This window comes from Aythya marila (genome assembly GCF_965140915.1).
Source record: "Aythya marila genome assembly, chromosome: 2".
Classification (NCBI taxonomy): Eukaryota; Metazoa; Chordata; class Aves; order Anseriformes; family Anatidae; genus Aythya; species Aythya marila.
The window spans coordinates 62,345,843-62,369,835 of record NC_139043.1 but is presented as its reverse complement, the minus strand read 5'-3'; the positions used below and the strand labels follow the sequence as shown (position 1 = coordinate 62,369,835).

Below are 23,993 nucleotides of genomic sequence, written 5' to 3'. Positions count from 1 at the left end.
CCGTGTACACTGCTCCGTTTCTTTTCCATTCTCTTTCAAGAGGAAGTTCCACTTGGACTTTACAGATTTTTGCCTCCAAAATTATTTGCATTTTTCCTGTCCTTTTTTTCTTAGTTGCACATTTATTTAAATAATGTTAATGGTCCTCATTTCTATGTATAATCACAGATGTCTGCATTAAAATACAACTCAGGGAAGTTTTTAGCAGAGAAAACCTACACTACGTACATTTACACCATAGTATTTCCACCAGTTTTTAATCTGTACTTCTTTTCATTTGTAGGATATTTGAAATTTATTTCCAAACATTTGCTAATTTTAACAGCATTACAGTTTTGTTTCTAAAAAGCATTAGGGTATTTTGAAGTGCAGACGTTTAAACTTATTCCATAATAACATTTGATAAATAGTCTATGGATCCCATTTTTCCATTCAAGGTTGTCTGAACAGAGGAGAATGTTGATACGGTGCCCGAGTAAAATAGCAGTTTATAAGTAGACTTTGGGTCTGTGGTGAATGTTTTGCCAGCTGTTCCTTGGTGTGTAGGACTTAATAAAGGTTCTAAAATGCCTGACTCAGAATTAATTATTGTTATTCTTTAACAGGTGTCACATAACAACTCTTTTTGAAAATGACCGTCACTTTTCTCATCTGTCAACGCTAGAAAGAGAAATGGCCTTTCGCACGGAAATGGTTAGATTATCTTTTAATAACAATTCAGTGATTGCAAAGCTTCTCTTCATAATATTGTGATTGTGGGCTTTCCAAAATTTCTTAATACTGTCTGGATAAGTAAAAATATTTTGATATCTTGCATCTAACATGCATTATGGTTTTACGTATAGAGCATTTGTGTGTCTTGAAGTTGATAACATTGTGAATGTATCTCTTCACAGTTCGCTTCAAATATGATTTAAAAATGTGATTCTAGAGGACCTAAAATACAGAACTGCAAAAGTCTGATAGCAAACTTCTGATTATAGTCTTGTTATGCAGCGGTTTTTAAAGTCATTTTTAATTAATGTTTGCATATGCATACACCTTTTGGCAGCTTTTATTAGTTTGAGAATTATGGAATATTATGCTAATGCATAGGTAGCTAACCAAATGAGAGATTCCAGACATTGTGTTATGACTCAGACGGTAAGGAAGCCCACACTGGTTGTTTCAGTGGCAGTAATAGGAAGAGATTTGAAAACAGGGAAGTCATCTTGAATAATTTTTTCCTATTTGTTCTAATACAAAAATAATTTTAAAATTGAAGCTTGCATGTGGTGGTTCATGAAGCAGAAGTGATCTCTTTAATGATAAATAATAATTCTGCTCTCCTGTAGGGTCTTTATTATTCCTACTTCAAGATAATTATTGAGGCACCATCATTTTGGAATGGACTGTGGGCAATTATGAATGACAAACTAACTGAATATCCTTTAGTGATTAACACCTTACAAAGGTTCAATCTTTACCCAGAGGTGAGTTATGTTTTGAAAATAAGATCCTTAAATATATGAGAAATCTCTGGTTTCTTTAGGCTTGATTATAAATTGTGAGAAATGTTACTCTGGAAAGTGTAAAGATACAGTGATTAATGAAGTGTTGCTTAAATACTATATTTTAGTTCCAGATTTAAAATGTGAAAGTTAACTTCATAAACTGTGGTCAATTGCCATTGTTATTAACTGTTCTTGGACTTCAAGTATGTTCAACCAAATGCAGATACTCTCTGCATCCTGGTATTTCATACCCTACAGTTTCAATCCAGTTCTATACTCCCTGTTTATTTTTGTTCTTTTTTTCTGGAAGTAATTAGCCGACATGGTGTACTTCAGGAAACACGATATACGAAGTATAAGTGATATGTGACTATGTCTGCAGCAGTGAAGATGCTGAGAGGTTATTTTGGCTTGCATTTTGTGTAGGATGATAAACTAATGAATCATCATAGTCTACTGTGGCCTTAAAATCCATGAATGGTAATAGTTTATTTTGCTAGTTGTGGAAGAAATTCCTCTTTAGAAGACTGTCTGCTGTTGTTTTGTATGTGCTTGTTACCTGATTGCATTAAGTTTTCTCTGCTTTTTTTTTGTCACTAAAGAGAAGATGTCATTAAGTACAGAAATGTTTGTTTTTCTCTCTTGCAGTGTTGCCTGTGTCTCTTAAATATTTTGCAGAAGGGAAACTCTTTTGGTTAATGTACATTTATGTAACTCCATGTGTCAGGAACAACTTGTTTCTTGGAGAACCAGGGACTCATAATGGCTGTAATTGCTGATTACTAGCATTTATACTCATTCTCCTGCTCTGTCAGAGCAGAGCTGCTTCCAGGAGCTGTATGTGTAAGAGCTCCCAGCATGCATGTATTTTTACAACTGGCATGTTGTGATTTCATTTGCTTTTTAATTTCTTGCTCCGGAAGTACTAAATGCTATAGGCTGTTGCTTTTCGTTATCCTCTTGTTGTCATGTGTGGTGATTGGTTGGTTTTCTTGTTCGTACTCCAAAGTGATTGCAGTTCAGTTCTAGAAATGCAACATTAGGAATGTGTGCTGTATTTGAGTAATATGGTTACTTTCTTTAGCTGAGAAAGATTTTCTGACTTCAGCTAGTGCCTGACTTGGAAAACAAAAGTAACTTCTCGAGTGAACTTGCTCTTAGAGAATCATCAATACCACCACGAAAGATGACTAAGTAAATTGCTCTTGTTTTGATTTCAACACCCAATAAGATACAGTAGCTTGACTTCCTGTAAAAACATTGAGTAGATTACTGTGCAAAAAATGTAGGCTTGTCTGTTCATTCTGAGTTTTCTAGGGTCTTACTGGCTTATTGAACTTGGTGATAAAGTATGAGTTCATTCATCTTTTCTGTGCCTGTGTGAACATGCAAAACAGACAAATGGTCTCCTCTGCTCCTTTCAGTCAGTTGCTACTTGATGTCTAGCCTTCCTGTAAACAGCTTTTTTAAAAAGCATGTTTCTTGAGTGCTCTTGTTTCCACATAACTGTATCTATAAAGTAGTGAACAGGTGCAACTTGACTTCTAAAGCGTGTTCTCCAAATTTATCTAGTTTTACTTGTGATGGGTGGTAGGAAGATGCTTGTGGACTTATTAGTTGGCAGTGAATTTTTTTCTTCTGATACCCAGTACCCAGTCATGTTTCCTAAAAGTGTTTAATTTCCTGTTTAATATTGTAGAAGCTTTCCAGCTCTTTCTGCCCAATAGAAGCATTAAGGCTGAATTCCAGTAAAAATTTGTGTGTAGTGGATCTCAAAATCAATTGCATCAAAAATATCCTTGAAATCCAGTTATTAAACAGGATGTAAAAGCCATTAATAGAATAGCTTACCTGCACGTACAGCTGATATTAGCCATGAAAACTTAAAAACAAATAAAACCCCCCAAAACAGTCTGTAATGAACACTTCATCATCTTTGTAAATGATGAAGTAAACAAAACAAAACAAACAAACAAAAAAAAAAACATTCTTTACAATTGCACAATGTTATAGTGCCAAATAAAGTTTTGGTTTTCTGGGTATTTGCTGCAGTTAGGCAGTTTCAGTAGCTCTGTAGGTGTTTTCATTATGTGGACCCTGATGTGAAGTGACAGAGAGATAATGTGTTAATTTCATGTTAATAACTGGTTTGCTCTCTGTCTGCTCACCTTTACAGAACAGTTGATATTTCTGTGTGTAGTAAGAATGATGAAAATTTGAGTTGGAGTGATAAGTGTTGCAAAGACCCATGTAGTTGGGGTTAAGTGCTTAATCAAAGGCAAGTAGTAAAAGTAATTGACTTTTCTACATGTTCTTTAACAGCAAAGGACTGGTCCACAGAGGATTCCCTGAGTGTGAGAGCCAATCTATTCTTTTCCAAGTTTCACATTTACTGACCCATCCAGTATGGGACAGATGAAATTCCAAAAATGTCATTGTGTTCTAATTGATCTAGCAATTTTGTGCTACTGGTTTGCTTCCATTTTTATGTGCGTGTTTACTGTTTCATGTGAAATAGCTTTTGGTAAAAATGTTTCTGTGCTTTGTAGGAAGTACCTAAAGCCCTTGGTAGCATTTTTAGGGAGTATTCATGTGTGGTAACATCTGCAGCTGACATAAGCAGTTGTGACATAAAAAGGTTAAGTTGGTAAATCAGATTTATTTATTTTTTTTCCAACATCGGTTCAGCAAGAATGCTTTATGTGCTTGGGGTAATGACAGCTTCAGGGCTGGTGGTGCAAGCATGCTAGACAGGTGTGTCTCCAAGCTTCCATTCACATTCTGTTGGCAGCGTACAAACCATGATCAGGTGATGAGAGGAAGGATTTGGAATTGGTTCCCAGCGTTGTTGTTGTCTACCTGAAGAGGGGGCAAGTGTCTGGTTCTTGTATGCACACATGCACAGCAAGAAGTGCCAGGGCACAGATGGTGAGGGAGCCCCCAGGACTTCAGAATAGTGTACTACACAGGACACAATATTGAGGCAAGGAGTCTGGGTCTAGACAGAAAGATGCAGTTATGTTTGGAATATATAAGGTTTATGTTGCGAGAGCATAAAGAGATGAAATGATTAATGGTGATTGGAGTCTTAGTTTGAAAAATTAATAAATCATAGGATTGAGAACAGCTGAAGTTGGAAGGGATGTCTGAACATCATCTAATCCCACTCAAAGCAAGATGAAGTAGAGCAGATTGCTCAGGGCCATCTCTTGTTCAGTTTTGAGTATCTTCATCTCTTTGGGCAGCCTGTTTTAGTGTTTGAACACCCTAATAGTGTCTAAAAAAAATAATTTAAAAAGAACTTTTATATGTAAGTGGAATGACCTACACATTTCAATTTGTGCTTATTGGCTCTTGTCCTGTCACTGGGTGTGACTGAAAGCAGTCTGTCTTAGTCTTCTTTACTCCATCTATGTCCTTATTATTTCGAGCAGCCCAGAACAGGACTCAGCGCTGGAGATCCATTTTTACCAGCCCTGAAGATAGGGGAAGGATCATCCTCTATGCCTCCTGACTCCCTAAATACAGTTGAGGATACTTTTTGCTTTCTTTGTGACCAGGGTTCATTTCTGGCTCACTTACAGCTTGTCCACCAGGACACCCAGGTCCTTTTCTGCAAAACTGCTTTCCAGCTTTTCTGCAAAACCGCTTTCCAGACTGCTCCCCAGTCTGTACTGGTGTGTGGGGTTCCTCCGCAGTGCTGCAATTTCACATTGTGAGATTCTTGTCAGTGCATTTCTCTCACCTGTTGAGGTCCCTCTGAAGGGCAGCACAAATGTCAGCTGCTCCTTCCAATTTTGTATCATCTACAGACCTGTGGAGGGTCCTGTCATCTAGTCATTAATAAAGCTGGGGACAGATTTTGCACCAGTATTGATCCCTAGCGTGCTCCCGTAGTGACTGGCCTCCAGCTGGCCTTCGTGCTGCTGATCAGTCTTCTGAACCAGTGCAGCTAGTTCACAGTCCTGTGTCCACTTACACTGTTTTTCATCAGTTTGTCCAGGAGGATATTACGGTGCAAGGTTGAGAGCTTTCCTAAATCAGGATAAAGAACATCCACAGCTCTCCCCTCATCTAACAAGCCAGTCATCTCAGAAAGCCGTGAAGTTAGTCAGGCGTGAATTCCCCTTTGTAAATCCATGCTGGCTGCTTCCAGTCGCTTTTTTTTTTTGGTCATTAGTATGTTTGGAAGTGGTTTCCAGGAAGATGTACTTCACAGCTGTGGAGGCTCAACACCGATGGGCAACTAAGGACCACCATGCATGCCACTCTTACATTCCCCCTCCTCAGAAGGACAAGGGGTTAAAAATACGATGAGGGGAAAAAAAGCTCCTGGTTTGAGATAAGAACAGGGAGATCACTCACCGATTGCCATCACAGGCAGAGCAGACTCGGGATAAGGAAAATTAACATAATTTATTCCCAATAAATGCCAGAGTGGAGCATGGAGAAGTGAAAGCAAGCTAAAGACAACCATCTCCCACATCCGTCCAGCATTAGCTCACCTTTGAGCAGCAGCAGGTCCATTCTGGGGCAGCTGGCTCTGGTCTGACATGGGGCAGCTGCTGGTTTCTGCTCGCAGCCCCCCTGCCCTGCTACCAAAGCCTTGCCACATAAGCCCAATACTTACCTTATTAGGGATCAAGCTGTTATTCCCTGTATTTGCTTCTTGCCCTTCTTAATGATGGAAGTGACATAAACAGTTTTATTAATTGCATGGGGAGAGAAAAGAGGGAATCATATTTCCTGTACGTGTTTTCTGTGGCACAGGGTTGGGACAGATAATGCTGCAGTGGTGAAACGTACTTTCAGTCTAGGGACCCCCAGGTTATAACTTTCAAAGCAGCTTAACTGGAATGGCCACATTATTCATTTATGAACTCCATATAGTCTATTACATCCGGACAGAATAGCTTGATAATCTTAACTCTAGTGACTTCGCTGTGAGATTAGTTGTAGCTTTTCTTTGCATAAAATACTGTTGTTTTCTGTGTCAGGTATTGAGATTTAATTTGGTTGTTGTCATAAGAATATTACGACTTTTCCATGGAAAATGGAAATGCTGTCCTATATTGCATCTAGAAGCGCTTTCTAATGCATGCTTAAGTTTAACCTACTAAAGTTTATCTGGGTGAAATAGAAAAACAAACAAATACAAAAATGGGGGGGGAAAATAAAGATTTGGTCCATTAATATTTTGTCCATGTGGAAAAAATAAGCAATTGTTTTTTAATTGATTTAAGGTCAAGATCTGGGATTTTAATATCTGATAAACAAAATAAGATAAATGGGGAACCTTGTGGAAAATAGTGAAATATGATTTTTTTCAAATATTTCAGTTTGATTGATTTAAATTATTTCTATTCTCAAGTTGGCATAATTTTAGTCTATTACTGAATGCTTGGTCTGTGCTGAATGCCTTCAGTGAATTACAGTCAACAACACTTAGTAATTTAGAGACATGCTGAGCTTGAAAAAAGTGCTTGGTGACGGCCGGTTGTTGTGAGAGGTTACCTTGGGCAGTGAGCTAATCTCCAAGTTCCTTTTCAGAAACTTCAAATCCTGTTTTCTGCCTAGGTGGTCCTCGCCAGCTGGTACCGCATATATACTGCCATTATGGATTTTCTTGGTGTACCAACAAAGACATGTTGGACTGTAAACAGAGGAAAAGGGCTTAGTCCTGTTGAAAGCTGTGAGGGTGAGTTGTGTTTTGTTCTAGTTTCTCCCTGGAATCATATAATTGTGGCTTTATGTATGTCAGAAAAATAAATAAATAAATAAATAAAAATATTCCAGTGTCTTTATCACTTATGTGCTTTCATTTGGCTAAACCTGTGTTTTGGCAGATTCGCAACACTTGTGGAAAACATGAAAAAAGACACTTATAAGAACACCAAGGGTGAAAATGTGGGCTTTGCTCATTAGAGAGTTCCTCCTGTCTAGGAGTACTACCTGCCTCCTGCACTTCAAATGTGCATAGCTGTAGTCTGAGCCTTCATTAAATTGTGCTTTTATAAGATGTCCTAAATATAATTGGAGGCTGCTTTGGATGCATTAAATTTTTGTAGGATCTGTAATTCATTCCAAGATACTACATTTCAAAAACTTACCTTCTGTATTTCCTCTCCTAACTAAAACTTGAGGAGTGGGAGGGAGGGGGAAACAGATACCCACAAAACTCCCTTTTGGAGAATATTTTATGTAGTGATTTTGCTGGGAAAGTACCCTCGTGTGACCTAATATTCAGTGTAAGAATTTCAACCTTATGTCTTGAATTTGACATCATAGCTTCTTGCTGACACTTCTTAGCTTTTTTAATTTTATTTTGACATTCAAGTATAGGCTTTTAAAGTAAATTATACTATAGAAGTACATTGCCCAGAAAAAACTGTTGATGTTCTACAGTTGGTTAAAGCTAACTGATAAATGGTAGTTGTGTAGTTGTTTCATTTTATCATTTGAAATGTCTTTGTGTAGTCACACATTAATATTTTTTCCTTTGCACAAAGCTATACAAACTCTCTTCAGAGCTCAAATGATTCAATTCCTCTAATGTTGTCAGAAGCAGTAAACAGTCAATAAATGTGTAAGTTACAATTCCTGGAGTTTTTAAACAAACAAAACAAAACAACCACCACAACAAAAAAACAACAAACATCCAAACAAGGAAACTCCACAGCTACTGAGGCTACCATTTTTGGAGGTCATATATTCATCTTATTTTGGAGAACTGTCATGCTATACTTTCAGCAATAGTGGATAAACATTTCTGTGTACTAAACGCTGACGTTTTGCTAGCTTCTGTGTAGTGAAGTAAAGCTTTTTAAGTTGTAGTGCAGAAATGATTAGAGCCAGGAGGATTTAAAGAAAGAACAACAAGCATGTGAACAAAGAAGTGTTTGTGAATGAATAAACTGAAAGACGTGCATTACTAGAACATCTGTTGGCATCTAATGAAAGAAGAAAAGCAAAGAGCGTTATGTGTAATTTATGTTTAAAGATAGATTTACACCTGAAAGAGAATGGAAGTGAGAGTATGGGGAGCACAAACCTGTTCTAAAATCCTTTATGATTTCAAAATTTTTGTAGAGAATGTTGTTACAGTAATGCTTACCCCTTCTATACATTTCTTTATATACATATATAATATATAGGTAAAGCATCCCTCTTGGTTTGTTCTGTTTCTGACTGCACAAATGCTGTGTGTACCCCTCCTCTTCTTTTAATAGTATTTTTATTTTTTTTTGGGGGGGGAGAGAGGGGAGGAGGGGAGTGTTGTCTTTTGATTTAATCTTCCCAGTAATATGCATGGCATTTTCTTTTTTTTGTCTCTTTGTGTAGATATATTAAGTTAATCTATGTAATGTGTTTTCTTGTAGTGATTGTGTAGTGATTTATAAACTATATGATCTTTTATGTATATTTGACAATGTGTTAATTTTTTGTTAGGGTTGGGAGACCCTGCTTCCTTTTATGTTGCTGTGATTTTTCTTTTGAATGGATTCATGATGTCACTGTTCTTCCTATATGGCACATACCTCAGGTAAGGCAGCTGAGACTATTTAATTAGTACTGGTAGTCTGCTTTTACAATAAAATTAAAAAATAAAAAATAAAAAAGGTAAATGCTAAAATATTTTGATGGTATATTATTTGTTTGTACAGTAGTAGTATTTTTACTGTAATATATACATTGTCACTGAAAAGTAGTGGGACAGAAGCTTGTTGATTAAAGTAAAATGCTGATGCTGCAAAAACATGGAAAATTTCAGTGAAGTGATACGTCATTGATACCACTGTGTTGTGGATAAAACTAATTATTATGCAGTTTTAAAATAACTTTTTTGTCCTGATGGTATTCTTAAAATTACCAATGTTACTCATTTTTAAACAAAGTTTGAATGACACTGCACTTGTTGAATGACAAGACTGGGGTTTTTAGTGTGCTTTTCCTCCAGTAATATTGCATTTGTTTCAATTTTAATATAACTGACAAGGCAAAATGTTTTTTATGATAACACATTCTTTTACAGACATACATATACTTCCCTTTTTCAGTGAATTTCTGTTTTCAGTATTTGACCTTAAATTTCAGGAACCATAATATACTTTGATACAAAAGGGATTCCATGTTCTGCAGAAAATAAAAGCAGAAATATTTGTGCCTCTATTTTCATTTGCCTGTTGTGCAAAAAGCTGCTACTTTTTTTTTAAGAGATGTGTTTTTTTCCCCCCCATTGGATGTGAGGGCGATCTGGCTGCGACATCTGTCACCCCATTGATCGCCAGGGTTGATCCAGCTGATCTGACTGGCTAGGCGGGTGTCCCCTTCCTCCCTCACCGCTCCATGTGCGTCCCTCCCGAAGCTGCATGCTCAGTCAAAGAGGACGCCCTTCCCCGATAGAGGCGTACTGTTCATCGGTCAAGAGTATACGGTAGCTGCGCTCCCCTGCTAGAACCTCCAAACAAGCTCAAGGTCCATTTGTAGGAGAACGTAGGGTAGTTAAGCTTCCAAGACTGCAGACACATCCAAGTGAGGCACTGCATGGGGCAGTCTGCCATTGTTTTTCATCCCTGGAAGTCTTTAAAAGACGTTTAGATGTAGAGCTTAGGTTTAGTGGGGACTGTTAGTGTTAGGTCAGAGGTTGGACTCGATGATCTTGAGGTCTCTTCCAACCTAGAAATTCTGTGATTCTGTGATCATTTTGTGGCTTCACTGATGTTTTGTTCTCTCCCTGCTTTCTCTAAACCATATGGTGATGGTTCAGATAAAGAATAGCACAGGGCAGGAGCTGAATGTGATACTGAAAAGAGGAAGTTGCGTAGTACAACTGTCAGAGATTTGGGAGTAAAGCATGTATGTCTTTCTTAACAAAGAAAGTAAATCCCTCTTTTTTTTTTGAGGAAGTAGGTAATCTTTGAATATTTGTGTGACTCACTTGTCATGTTTCTCTTAAGTTAGGTATATGGAAAGCCACATTTCATGTATTAATGTCACTGAAAAGTCAGTAATGTCTTATCCAAGGAAAGTACTGAGAAATTAAATACTGAGTATTGGAAGTAATTCAGTTTTAAATACAAATGATCTGTAGCGTACATAGTCAAAATGACTAGAATGTAAATGCAGTTCTTTCAAGTTGTATGCCACTAGCTAGCTGGGGTTATGAAAAATAACAAGTGACTATGCAATTTTCTGGAGGTAGGATTTTGATCTTTTTTTATTTCTTCTAAAGAAGTTCATAGTTTGATACCAAATCTAGGTGGCTGCTTAGTCATTATATCTGTATGAAGGTTCCTCATAGTCAAGGAGAGCTGGAACACTTAGGCTTTTATTTAAGGTGTGAAAAATCAAAGAACTGAATCTGGAGTGATGCAGTTCTACTGTGCTGAAGTAGGAATCTTATGAGTTGGTGTAGGTCTCCCTCCTAAAGCTGATTTTTTTTTCTATGCCTTTTGGAAGACTTTTTCACAGCACCTGACTCATTTGATGGTGGGAAACCATCCTCTAATATTTTATTCAACTTTTCTTTTATGAATTTGTTAGCAATGATCATCTCAAGTTTACATAATATTTTTTTCTAGCCTTTTTTCCTCCCTAGGTGGTTATGAAACGTATAGTCTTTTTATTTCAGCCTTATTTGCTTTTGGTCTCCTTGTAACTTTGTCTAGTGATGGAAGGTGACAGCGTAGTGGAAGACCACTCTCTTACTTTCCAAACTAGCATGTGTTCCCATCTGTGCTTGCAGTCTGTACTCTGTTGTTCCAGGAGTTCAGATAGCAGAAATGTAGTTGCTTTCGTAGGACTATTTTTTGCTTTTTAACTCCTTACACAATTTCCTCTTCAAGGTTAGAAGATAACCAGACAGCATCTCCCTGTCCTAGCACACGGTGTGTGGCCAAGGTTAAGAAAGGGAACAGAACCATTCTTTTCAAAAGTGAGCTGATGTTGTGTTTGGTTAGTTGTAGTGTGAATCTGCAACCTCTGGTTATGCAAAGGCACTTGGAAATCTTCTGGTATGATGCAAGTTAGCTTCAAGCTCTGGAGCATTCTCTATTAAGACAGTCAAAGGGATAAGTTGAAAACTCATGCTTAGGTTTTGTTTTGTTTTATTTTTATGGGTAAAGGAATGGTGTTTAGATAAGTACTTTATATGCAATTGTCAGATTCCCCGTTCCCTCTATTCTTGCAGTTGAGGTACAAAACGCCTAAGTTGATTGTCAAATACTGGATCTTAAGGAGCTACCAGTAAATTTCCCAAATCTCCTTCTGACAGTGCTTTTTCAGTATTCTGATTCTTGCATGTTAATTAACAATGAATTAGTGCAAGTCCCTGGTGACTTTTTTTTAGGCTTCATCTTATTGTACCTGGGGATTCAAAAGACAAGTTATTTTATTATTCCAGACCTGACTCTATTAGACTGAGAATTAACTGTTCAGGTCATCTGCAGTTCTTTAAAACAGAATAATCTAAATTTAATAAAGAATTAGTAGGTTTTTAAACATGGGAGCTATAGTTTCCAACAGAAGGGACTTTTCAAAAGCTATTTTGTGTATGTACTCTACCAATCGTGTTATGTTACAAGAATTTAAGTGAGAAGAGAGATCATTTGTATTCTTATATTGGCAATAGAAAGGTTTAACTACTGTATCTCCTACATGATATCATTGCCCTATTAGAAAATAGCCCATCTTACTCTATACTAAATATATCCCTCTGTGAAATAGGCTGTTTTCATTTGTTTTTCTTGAAAAGCTAGTGAGAGACAAGGTGCATTTCCCTATTATGTGCTACAGATTTTCTGATGAGTTCTCATGTAGCAGAATAACAAGGCATGATAGATCTGAGCATTCATAATAGAATTAAGACCTTATATTCTAGACTTTAAGGTTTTATCACAATGTTAATACTTTGCATAAATTTTGATTTTTTTTAAAGCAAATTTTTAGTTTATTTTTTAAGACTTTTTAACAGTAAACATATCCTCTTGGTCATTTTGGGCTTTTAGCATTAGATGCTTTTAGTATTTGCAGAATTAAAAGTTGCGTTTTATGTGCAAGAATGCATGTTTTCTGGAGATTGTTTTAGTACTCAGCTGGTATCTTTAATCCCCTGATATTGTACCCAGAACTCACTGATTCTGTTTGACCCATATATTAGTGATGGGTGAAGATCTGAGAGGTCTTTTTTTTTTTTTTTTTTTTTTTTTAAATCTTTACAGCAGGCTGCTATTGCAAAAATGGTATTTCCTGTCAAATTCACAGTAGAAATGCTCTTTTTTTTTTGTACAAAAGAGTTGCTTGATTTATATCACAGAATATCAGTAATAGCAAATCTAGCCAAACAGGTAGGAACATCATCTATTGCTGTTTTGAGGTGAAAAAAGTACTAAATACTATCTTTGGTTTTAGCGTTGAATCCATGGTACTAATTTTTCAACAGGTAAGCTTGATTTATTTAGAAATCTATAAAAATCCTTAAGTCAAGGGCTTAAAAAGCTTCTACATGTCAATGTCACAGTACTTTGCATAAGAATTAAATTATAGCTTTCGTTGACTCTGTTGCATGAATTAATTTTTGTATATGTTTTTGAGCACATTTGATTTGGTTATTTAACAAAGTATTAGGTTCAGATCAGTATTTGCAAAGATGCCCTTTGGGTGACTGAGCATGCAAGTTCTCCTCCATTTGTATTGCTTGGAATTTTGTTGAAACAATCAATTGAACGAAAACAAATAATAAACAAAGTTCAAAAAACTTTCTGCACTTCTCACGACCAAAGTCTAGGTATGGTTGATTAAGTAGCTGCAATTGCAGGCAGTAACTGGTAGGATTCATTGTTACTGCTGATAAAATAATATAAACCAAAGCTTGTGACAAGCAGAATAACTATTTCACATGTTATTTACATTGAAATGGGTGTTCTACAGAAGAAAAAAAAAAAAGATGTAGAAAGAGTGGTCTGCTCTGGAGTAAACACTAGCTGACTGCCTAGCTGTATTTGAATGTTTTGTGTACTCTATAGATTGCTTTTTCTTGATGCCTGAGAGCATTTTTGTTTTCCCCAATAAAGTTAGCTGTAAGTTAGTGTTGCTTCATATTTTTGAAGCTGCATTGTCTGTTAAGAGTTTCTTCTGTTGTACCTGTCTTTCATGTTCTTTTCACAGTGGGAGCCGTCTAGGAGGCCTCATTACTGTGATGTGTTTCTTTTTCAACCATGGAGAGGTAGGTCTCCCACAATTTTTTTTTTTTTTTTAAAGACTAAGATCTCATTTAGTTGAAGATAACGATGTTGCTTATCTAATTGAGGATGAACATAAAAGGTTAATACAAAAGGAATAAGACTTTACTGAAAGCAAAATACGCTACAACTTCTATGTATCACTGTCCAGTGTGTCACCTTAGATTAAAAACAAAACAAACAAAAAAGCCAACAAAGTAAATATATTGTAAAGTGGTTCTGAGATTGAAATCTCAGCAGGACAGTAAGTTCAAGTTTCAAAAACATCAAGATCTCTTTTTGTCTGTGTTCCAGACGTAACTGGGCTAGATGTACCATGTGAATAAGCTACAGAAACAGAGGAGGTTTTATTTAGATTGCTGTGTATTTTACCAGAAATTCATGAATACCAAACCAGCAAAGAAATCCATAAATACTGCTGAACTATGTCCTGTAGCCAGGATGCATAGAATTTAGAAACTGTAAACACACAGAGACCCTATAGGAGAGCTTCCCTCTCTGTGGATGACAGGACCTGAGGGAGGGGCAGGGGAGAACAGATAAAATATATTCTTTAGGGAAAAGACACGTTAGTATGTGTATTTATGAAATGTTTATTTTATTTGTAATTGGGGTGCAACCGTGCATTTAATTTATATGTTATAAGCATTTATTTTACACTATTAATTTAGTATTTGTAAAATAGTAAAGCAAGCAAAGAATCAAATGGTGCTGATTCTAGTGACTTCTCTGGTAAAACAGTATTTAAAAAAAAGTCTTTAAGATTCTAGGAAACGAAGTAGAAAGAACGTCATGGCGTAAACATGCTATAAGCTTCTATAAATTCATGATGGTCCATGTTAAAATAAACTATTTCTTTGTCCTGTAGTAGTAAAGAACCTGTGATGCTGAGTATTCAGTGCCTAACTTAGCCATTATACATGTATATGAGTGTGGTGGTTTTACCGTGCTGGGCAGCTAAACCCCACAACCGCTCTCTCACTCCCCCTCCTTTAGATAAGGAGGGGGAGAAGTAAAGCAAAGAACAACTCACGGGTTGAGATAAGGATAATTTAATTAAAGGGAAATAATTATAATAATTAAATAAAGACTACCATGAACTAAACAATTTAACTAAGGGGAAATAAAAGGGAAAGGGGAAAAAGGGAGGAAAACAAACAAACAAAATAAATGAAAGCTATATGGAAGTGCAGAGGAAAGAAATTACTCTCTACTTCCCACAAATGAGCTATGATTGACCACGTCCTTGAAGCAAGGCCTCAACGCACGCAGCCGGTGTTCGAGAGGAGGACCGACGTCTTCTCAACGAGAGCCCACCCCTCCCCTCTTCTTCCTGTTTCCACCTTTTATTGCTGAGTGTGACACCACATGGTATGGAATATCCCTTTGATTGGTTTAGGTCAGCTGCCCTAGTGATGTTTCTCTCCTCACTTTTTTGCCCACCCCCTAGGAGGGTTAGAGAAAGGCCCAATGCTGTGCCACTGCTGCTCAGCAGTAGACACAACACTGGTGTGATAACACTGCTGTTCCAGCTACAAGTACAGAGTACGGCACTGAATGGGCTGCTGCCGGGAAAGTTAACATTCCAGCCAGACCCAGTACAACCTCCACCCCTTATTCCATAACATTTGTGTCCCACTCAGATCCCCATACTTTAGCATACAAGCATTCTCATCATTATCCCTTGTCCTTTAACAGGACAAGGATTTAACAGGACAGGATTAATAGGCAGATGTATCTTTTCATTCCATAGGTCTTTCTTGGAAAATGTTCATAAGAACTGTTGATGATTAGGTCTTCATCTGCCAAAGTGGCCACTCAAGGCAGGCGGAGTTGGATGTCTGGACACCAGCACCAGCTTAGTTCAAGTCCTTGTTGCACTGCCCGGCTCCTTGCAAAGTTGACCTGTCGTTGATCCTACAGCATCTTCCTACAACATATAACTTAGATTATAGATTAGTTTTCTCTCAATGTCAAATCTCCTTGAGGCACACACTTGATATCCCCATTCTTTTGCATGACCCACCAGGTATACCCTGGTCCTTGGGCGAAGACAATCCCACGAGTGGGTTTGCCTTTTCCCGAGGCAGGAGCAACCCACACTGCCTTCCCCATCCACCTTCCTATATGCACTACGGGAACCTTAGCTCCTTTCACAGTGTGTAGGGGCTTTGTTTCGGCAGGACCAGCACGGCTGTCAGACCCCCTATTGTTAACTAGCCAAGTGGCTTCTGGTAGATTTGTGTCCCATTGTTTCCACGTCCCAGCACCTAATGCTCGTAACATAGTCTTTAACAGTCCATTGTACCTCTCAACCTTCCCAGAGGCTTGTGGGTGGTAAGGGATGTGGTACACCCACTCAATACCATGCCTCTTTGCCCAGGAGGTAACAAGATTGTTTCGGAAATGACTCCCATTGTCAGACTCAATTCTCTCTGGTGTACCATGACGCCACAATACTTGTCTTTCCAGGCCCAAGATAGTGTTTCGGGCTGTGGCATGGTTTACAGGGTATGTTTCCAGCCACCCAGTAGTTGCTTCTACCATGGTGAGTATGTACCGTTTGCCTTGGCGAGTTTTTGGGAGTGGTCCGATATAGTCAATTTGCCAGGCCTCACCATATTGAAACCCTAGCCATCTCCCCCTGTTCCAGGGAGATTTTACCTTCATGGCTTTCTTGATTGCAGCACAGGTCTCACACTCATAGGTAACCTGTGTGATGGCCTCAATGGTCAAGTCCACCCCTCGATCACGAGCCCATCTGTAAGTGGCATCTCTCCCCAGATGTCCTGATGTTTCATGGGCCCATCGAGCTACAAACAGCTCACCCTTACGTTCCCAGTCTAGGTCCACCTGAGCCACTTCAATTTTCGAAGCTCGATCCACTTCTTTGTTGTTCTGATGTTCTTCAGTAGTGCGACTCTTGGGCATGTGGGCATCTACATGACGTACTTTAACATCCAGGTTTTCTACCCGGGCAGCAATATCTTGCCACAGGGTAGCAGCCCAGATAGGCTTACCTCTGCGCTGCCAGTTGCTCTCTTTCCATTGCTGCAGCCACCCCCACAGAGCATTTGCCACCATCCATGAGTCAGTATAAAGATACAATACTGGCCAATTTTCTCTTTCGGCGATATCTAGGGCTAGTTGTATGGCTTTTACTTCTGCATACTGACTCGACTCACCTTCCTCTTCCATGGCTTCCACAACTCGTCGTATGGGATTCCACACAGCAGCTTTCCATTTCCGATGGCTCCCTATCACACGGCAGGATCCGTCAGTAAACAACGCATACTGCTTTCTGTCTTCTGGCAACTCATTGTATGGTGGTGCCTCTTCAGCACGGGTTACCTCTTCTGTTGGCACTCCGAAATCTCTGCCTTCCGGCCAGTCCATAATCTCTTCCAGGATTCCTGGGCGATTGGGTTTTCCCATTCGAGCCCGCTGTGTAATTAACGCTATCCACTTACTCCATGTAGCATCAGTTGCATGGTGTGTAGTGGGAATTTTCTCTTTGAACATCCAATGTAACACAGGTAGCCGCGGTGCCAAGAGGAGCTGTGCCTCTGTACCCACAACTTCTGAAGCAGCTCGAACACCCTCATATGCTGTGAGTATTTCCTTTTCAGTTGGGGTGTAATTGGCTTCTGATCCTCGATAGCCCCGACTCCAGAAGCCCAGAGGTCGACCTTGAGTTTCTTCTGGGGTTTTCTGCCAAAGGCTCCAGGTGAGCCCATGCTCCCCAGCTGCAGTGTACAGTATATTTTGCACAGCTGGTCCAGTACGGACAGGCCCAAGGGCTACTGCACGAGCTATTTCTTGTTTGATTTGTTCAAATGCCTGTTGTTGCTCAGGGCCCCACTCAAAATAGTTTCTCTTTCGAGTCACTCGATATAGAGGACTCACAAGCTGACTATAGCCTGGCACATGCATTCTCCAGAATCCCACGAGGCCTAGGAAAGCTTGCGTTTCCTTTTTGCTAGTTGGCGGAGACATTGCTGTTATTTTATTGATCACATCCATTGGAATATGGCGACGTCCATCCTGCCATTTTACCCCCAAGAACTGGATTTCCTGTGTAGGCCCCTTGACCTTGCTCTTTTTAATGGCAAAACCAGCTTTCAGGAGAATTTGGATTATTTTCTTCCCTTTCTCAAAAACTTCTTCTGCTGTGTTGCCCCACACGAGGATGTCGTCAATGTACTGAAGGTGCTCAGGAGCTCCCCCTTGCTCCAGTGCAGACTGGATCAGTCCATGGCAAATGGTAGGGCTGTGTTTCCACCCCTGGGGCAGCCGATTCCAGGTGTATTGGATGCCCCTCCAAGTGAAAGCAAACTGCGGCCTGCATGCTGCTGCTAAAGGGATGGAGAAAAATGCATTAGCAATATCAATTGTGGCATACCACTTGGCTGCCTTTGACTCTAGTTCGTACTGAAGTTCTAGCATGTCTGGCACTGCAGCACTCAGTGGTGGCGTGACTTCATTCAGGCCTCGATAGTCCACTGTTAGCCTCCACTCGCCATTAGACTTTCGTACTGGCCATATAGGACTATTAAAGGGTGAGCGAGTCTTGCTGATTACTCCCTGACTCTCCAGTCGGTGAACCAACTCATGGATGGGAATCAGGGAGTCTCGGTTGGTGCGATATTGCCGTCGGTGCACCGTTGTGGTAGCAATTGGTACCTGTTGTTTTTCAACCTTCAGCAATCCTACAACAGAAGGGTCTTCTGAAAGGCCAGGCAGGGTAGACAGCTGCCTAATCTTCTCTGTGTTCAAAGCAGCTATGCCAAAAGCCCACCGGTATCCTTTTGGATCCTTGAAGTACCCTCTCTTGAGATAGTCTATGCCAAGGATGCACGGAGCCTCTGGGCCAGTCACAATGGGATGCTTTTGCCACTCATTCCCAGTTAGACTCACTTCAGCTTCCAGTACAGATAGTTGTTGGGACCCCCCTGTCACTCCAGAGATACAGGTGAGTTCTGTCCCTTGGTAGCCTGATGGCATTATGGTACATTGTGCGCCAGTGTCCACTAAAGCTTTGTATTCCCGTGGTTCTGATGTTCCAGGCCATCGGATCCACACAGTCCAATAAATCTGGTTATCCCTCTCCTCTACCTGGCCAGAGGCAGGGCCCCTCTAGTCCTGGCTGGAGCGTCTGCCACTTAATTCTTGCAAATGCACAAATTCTGGCAAATGAGAGGTAGAGGTCCCTTCATCGTGGTCAAGAATAACATCAGCTCTTCTACTGCCTCTGGGGTACTGCCCAATAGAAACTGGAGCAGCATTTCTCTTAGGAGCCCCTCTTCTTGCTGCTGTATTTCCTTTCAGTTCACGTACCCGAGCAGCTAGGGTTGAAGTAGGTACACCATCCCATTTCCTCATATCTTCCCCATGGTCACGCAGATAAAACCACAAGGTGCCACGTGGTGTACGTCTTGGGTATTCTCTCTCTTGAGCAGGCGAATGCTGATTCTTAGTGGCTGAAGTATCACTCTGTCTAGATGAGGGGGAATATACTTTCTCCACAAGCTTGTCAAGTCCTTTAGACAATTTCTCCACAGCTGAGACACAGGACTGTAGCGGAGCAGAGAGATTGTCTTCATATTTTTGAAGTTGGCAGGAGACATCATACATTGTTGGTCCCATCCCCTCATCCCAGTGAATTGCTGCCAGGGTACTGGCATGTGCTGCTGGTGCACTCCGCACAAATTTACGCCACATGGATGTTGTGCACTGGACTTCATCGGGGTCTTGAGGTGTCTGGGCATTGTCCAAATCACTATAAATCATCTCCCGCACAGCTAATTCCCGCAGATGTTGGAGACCTTTATCCACAGTGGTCCACTTGCCTATGTGATATACAATATCTTCCTTATGGGGATATCTTTCTTTGATAGCTGCCAGGAGTCGTCTCCAGAGGCTGAGGGCCTGTGCTCCTCTCCCGATTACTTTGTCGATTACCCTTTCTCTAGAGAGGGATCCCAGCTGCTTGGCTTCATTGCCTTCTAATTGTAGGCTACTGGCCCCAGCATCCCAGCATCGGAGCAGCCAAGTGAGGATGTGTTCACCTGGGCGTCGACCATAATCCTTTCGTATTTCTCGCATCTCACTCAGGGATAAGGATCGAGTGATTTCTGATTCCTTTATGATTTCCGTCTCGTCTTCCTGCTGTTTTTGTGATGGCTCTGCTTTAGAGGTACCTGCCAATTCCCCTTCTCCCTCCTTCTTAGGAGAGCCTCCTTCCCTTACTAAACGAGCTGACCTCCGTTTCCATTGTTTTGACTTGACTATGGGGGCGACTGATACCATAGTTGGTTGGTCCTCTGGGTCGGCCACAGCATGTGTTACTTGGTCATCAGATTCAGAGACTTCCTCCCTCTCTTCAAGTTGCTGGATGATGTTAAACAGTGTTTGATAGGAATAAACCAGGACCCAGCACAATGCTGCAAGCTGTTGTTCTCCGGCATTATCAGGATCAGGACATACAACTCTCAAACATTCTACCAAGTTTTTAGGATTTAGCACTTGCTCAGGGGTGAAGTTCAAAACTATTGGAGGAGACACTCGTGACAAGTATCTGCTAACATCATCCCACACACCGTGCCACTCACCACGAGACTGTTTCGGGACAGATTCCCAAATAAGTTTTCTAAACAATCGACTAATCTTAGAGAGAAAATGAAACCTGTTATTCAGAATTAGAAATAGCAATACATGGGTTACAGATGGATCTTCAAAATACTCCCAAACTGTTGTAATTAGCCCACTGTGAAAGAAGGGAAAGGTACCATTCCTGATATTATTAATAAACTGGTGTCCAGATGAGAAAAGGAAGGCAGTGTAGTTCTGAATATTCTCTGAAAGATAGTTTCCATGGGACCCAAATGATAACAGCGCAGAGCCTGAATTCCAGAGTAAAACCAAGGTCAGTGCTTGGCAGCACAACGAATTAAAAAAAGTGAACACAGATTGTAGCACTTTGTCGGATCGGATATATAGGAGAAAGGAGAATATGACACTAATTGCATGACATATGAACAAAGCCATTATTATTAACAGGGCAAGGAACATGGTTACTAGCAAGCAAGTGTGTTAGTTGTATGCGTTTAATCAATTCTATTGTTATCTCAACCCTTCGTGCCCCACGTTGGGCGCCAAAAAGGACTGTGGTGGTTTTACCGTGCTGGGCAGCTAAACCCCACAACCGCTCTCTCACTCCCCCTCCTTTAGATAAGGAGGGGGAGAAGTAAAGCAAAGAACAACTCACGGGTTGAGATAAGGATAATTTAATTAAAGGGAAATAATTATAATAATTAAATAAAGACTACCATGAACTAAACAATTTAACTAAGGGGAAATAAAAGGGAAAGGGGAAAAAGGGAGGAAAACAAACAAACAAAATAAATGAAAGCTATATGGAAGTGCAGAGGAAAGAAATTACTCTCTACTTCCCACAAATGAGCTATGATTGACCACGTCCTTGAAGCAAGGCCTCAACGCACGCAGCCGGTGTTCGAGAGGAGGACCGACGTCTTCTCAACGAGAGCCCACCCCTCCCCTCTTCTTCCTGTTTCCACCTTTTATTGCTGAGTGTGACACCACATGGTATGGAATATCCCTTTGATTGGTTTAGGTCAGCTGCCCTAGTGATGTTTCTCTCCTCACTTTTTTGCCCACCCCCTAGGAGGGTTAGAGAAAGGCCCAATGCTGTGCCACTGCTGCTCAGCAGTAGACACAACACTGGTGTGATAACACTGCTGTTCCAGCTACAAGTACAGAGTACGGCACTGAATGGGCTGCTGCCGGGAAAGTTAACATTCCAGCCAGACCCAGTACAATGAGGCATGAAGGCTCTATTACCATATGCATGTAAATACAGTTTATGTTAAAACACATTTCGCTTTTAGACCTAGATGGGAAGAAAAGAGAGTTCTGATCTTCCCAGTCAATTCTCAGCTTCCTTAGGTTGTGTGGTTGCATTACCAGTTACAGAGCTCTTCCTTGTCTATGTACAGTCAGGGGTGCACATGCATCTATCTCAGAAGCAAAAAGCTCCTTAAAGAAAGGAGCTACCAAAGCTTGCTTAGTCTTGAATGTGTCCTGCCTCCATGCTGCCGTTTCCCCTGTAACTTCCATTCCTCAAAATACCTCAATTTCTCCAGTCCTCTCCTCCAACCTTTGTTACAGTCGTGTGTTCTGTACTGCTGCCTTGGCTGTGGCCCGTTTGGGGCTCCTTGCACGATGATCCTGCTGTACCAGTTGGCTGGTGCCAGGTCAGCGCTCTCCCAGTTCCCACTGTTGCCCGTTCTGTAAAGAAAAGTGTTTGTGTCCACCCCTTGTGGAGCAGACGTGACTCCCTTAGGAAACCAGATAAAAAGATTTCAACTTAGAGGTGTTCTGTTGACTGGATGGTGAGGTTTCAGTGAAGTACAGAAACAAGAAAGGGCCTTTGAAGAATGTTTTGACCTAAAAAAATTACTGTCTTTCACATACTGGCTGTGTGGATTCAACATGTTCCAGTGATGATGTCTACAGAGCGTTAAAATGGATAGCTTAATCCTTGCCCCTAACCAACACACCCCCAAAGTAAGACACGTAGAATTCAGGAGAACTTGTGGATGTGCAAGGTGCAGAAAACTGGTGGAGCCTAGTTTTTAGAGTGGTTGCGTGCTGGAACAGGCTCCTCAGGGATGTTGTCATGGTTCCAAGCCTGTCGGAGTTTAAAAAGCATTTAGACTATGCTCACAGTCATGTGGTCTGAATTTTGGGATAGACCTGTGTGGTGCCAGGAGTTGGACTCGATGATACTTGTGGGTCCCTTCCAACTCAGAATATTCTATTCTATGATTCTATTGTAGTCTATTTCTAATTTTTATTGGGAATAGCCATTTTGATTCCTTTTGTTTGCATGCTAAAATCATCCACTCCTTAAAATATTTTCTTCTTCCATTGTGCTTATAGCAAAAAATATTTACTTGAAACAATTTTATTCCTTGTCAACCTTAACTGAAGGTGTCTGAATGGACCAACCCTCCGCATTTCTCCTCTTGAGTTAGAAAGTTCGTAGGTTTCCTCTGCACCTCTTTTAGTTGACTGTCTGTTCATTTTGTGAACAGAACTCTCTTTTCAGCAGTCTTTTCTGGAGCATATGTTAACATCCATCAATGTATTTTTCCTTCAGCTTTTCTTCACGATTATGTCTGTACTAATTCTCATTTGCCTTCATTTATTTTTGCCTTCTGTCACTTACACAGTCAATTTTGTCTTGTGTGCAACAGAAGAGATGTACAGGAACCCATGTGTTTTCCTCATTTAAATTGCTTTATTTGCTTTGGATTACATGTTGTGCTAACTGATTGCAGCAATGGGAAATGCTATTTCAGACTGGGGGAGAAGCTCTTAATCTCCTGAGGTTTGTATTTGTATGTTTCCTGGCCACAGGTTCAATGCTACCTATCTTACAGAGGCTGGCTAATTAAAATGGAATTAGACAAAGGAGACGGGTAATACTGTTGTATAAGCTAGGTCTGTGTAAGAAAAGCTATATAAATATTTTGTAAAAGCATACTTAGCAATTTACAAAAAAAATCGAGTGCTAAATATGTGTAAGCATGATTCTCTCTGTTGCAACAGTACATAAATACTATTTCAGGATGTAGTTTGTTCAAACTATTTCTGCTAAATACGGGGTGAAAGCCTTCTAGGTGCTAGCTACATAGTGGTAATCAAAGCTTTCTTTTACTTTTGCTGGTAAACCTTGGATTTCAAAGTGATTGTATTTCCTTTGTTGAGACTTCCGGTGTTTTTTACAACAGATTCCATTTAAAGTATGATTAACTGCTTATGCATCTGAAACACCTCTCTATGTAAAACTGAAATAGTGTGACGAATATTATTTGATCATGTAGGAACATCAATTTAAATTGGAAAAAGAGTATGAAGTAATGTGCTTAACTGTGAAGTTAATATATATATATATATAAATTTTTTTTTTGATGGTCATTGCCATCTGTAAGCATTTTCTAAAGAGCTGAATAGAAAGATACAGGATGGCAGTTAAGTAGTTGAGCTGTTTGCCACAAACCCCAAGAAATTCATGAAAAGGCTATTTGATTGATTTCATTGTTTTATCCTTTGCTTTAAAAGAGTTAAAGAGTGAAAGATGTAAGAACAGCTGTGTAAGAGCTTAATTTAATCGTTAGGTTTTACTGGCCTATTTTGAAGAGCCCATTCTATAAAATTTTCTGTGTTGATGCTGCTA

General features: G+C 39.9%; 1 protein-coding gene across 2 annotated transcripts in view; it reads left to right on the top strand.

Moving 5' to 3' along the window:
• The window catches only part of DPY19L1 (dpy-19 like C-mannosyltransferase 1), a 57,785-nt gene that overhangs the window by 6,594 nt on the left and 27,198 nt on the right, over window positions 1-23,993 (top strand). For both annotated transcript variants that reach the window (XM_082752735.1, XM_082752734.1), the window contains exons 4-8: window positions 606-693; window positions 1,335-1,472; window positions 7,071-7,191; window positions 8,943-9,036; window positions 13,659-13,716. In XM_082752735.1, coding sequence (XP_082608861.1) covers window positions 606-693; window positions 1,335-1,472; window positions 7,071-7,191; window positions 8,943-9,036; window positions 13,659-13,716 — 499 coding nt within the window. The remainder of the gene's footprint in view (window positions 1-605; window positions 694-1,334; window positions 1,473-7,070; window positions 7,192-8,942; window positions 9,037-13,658; window positions 13,717-23,993) is intronic.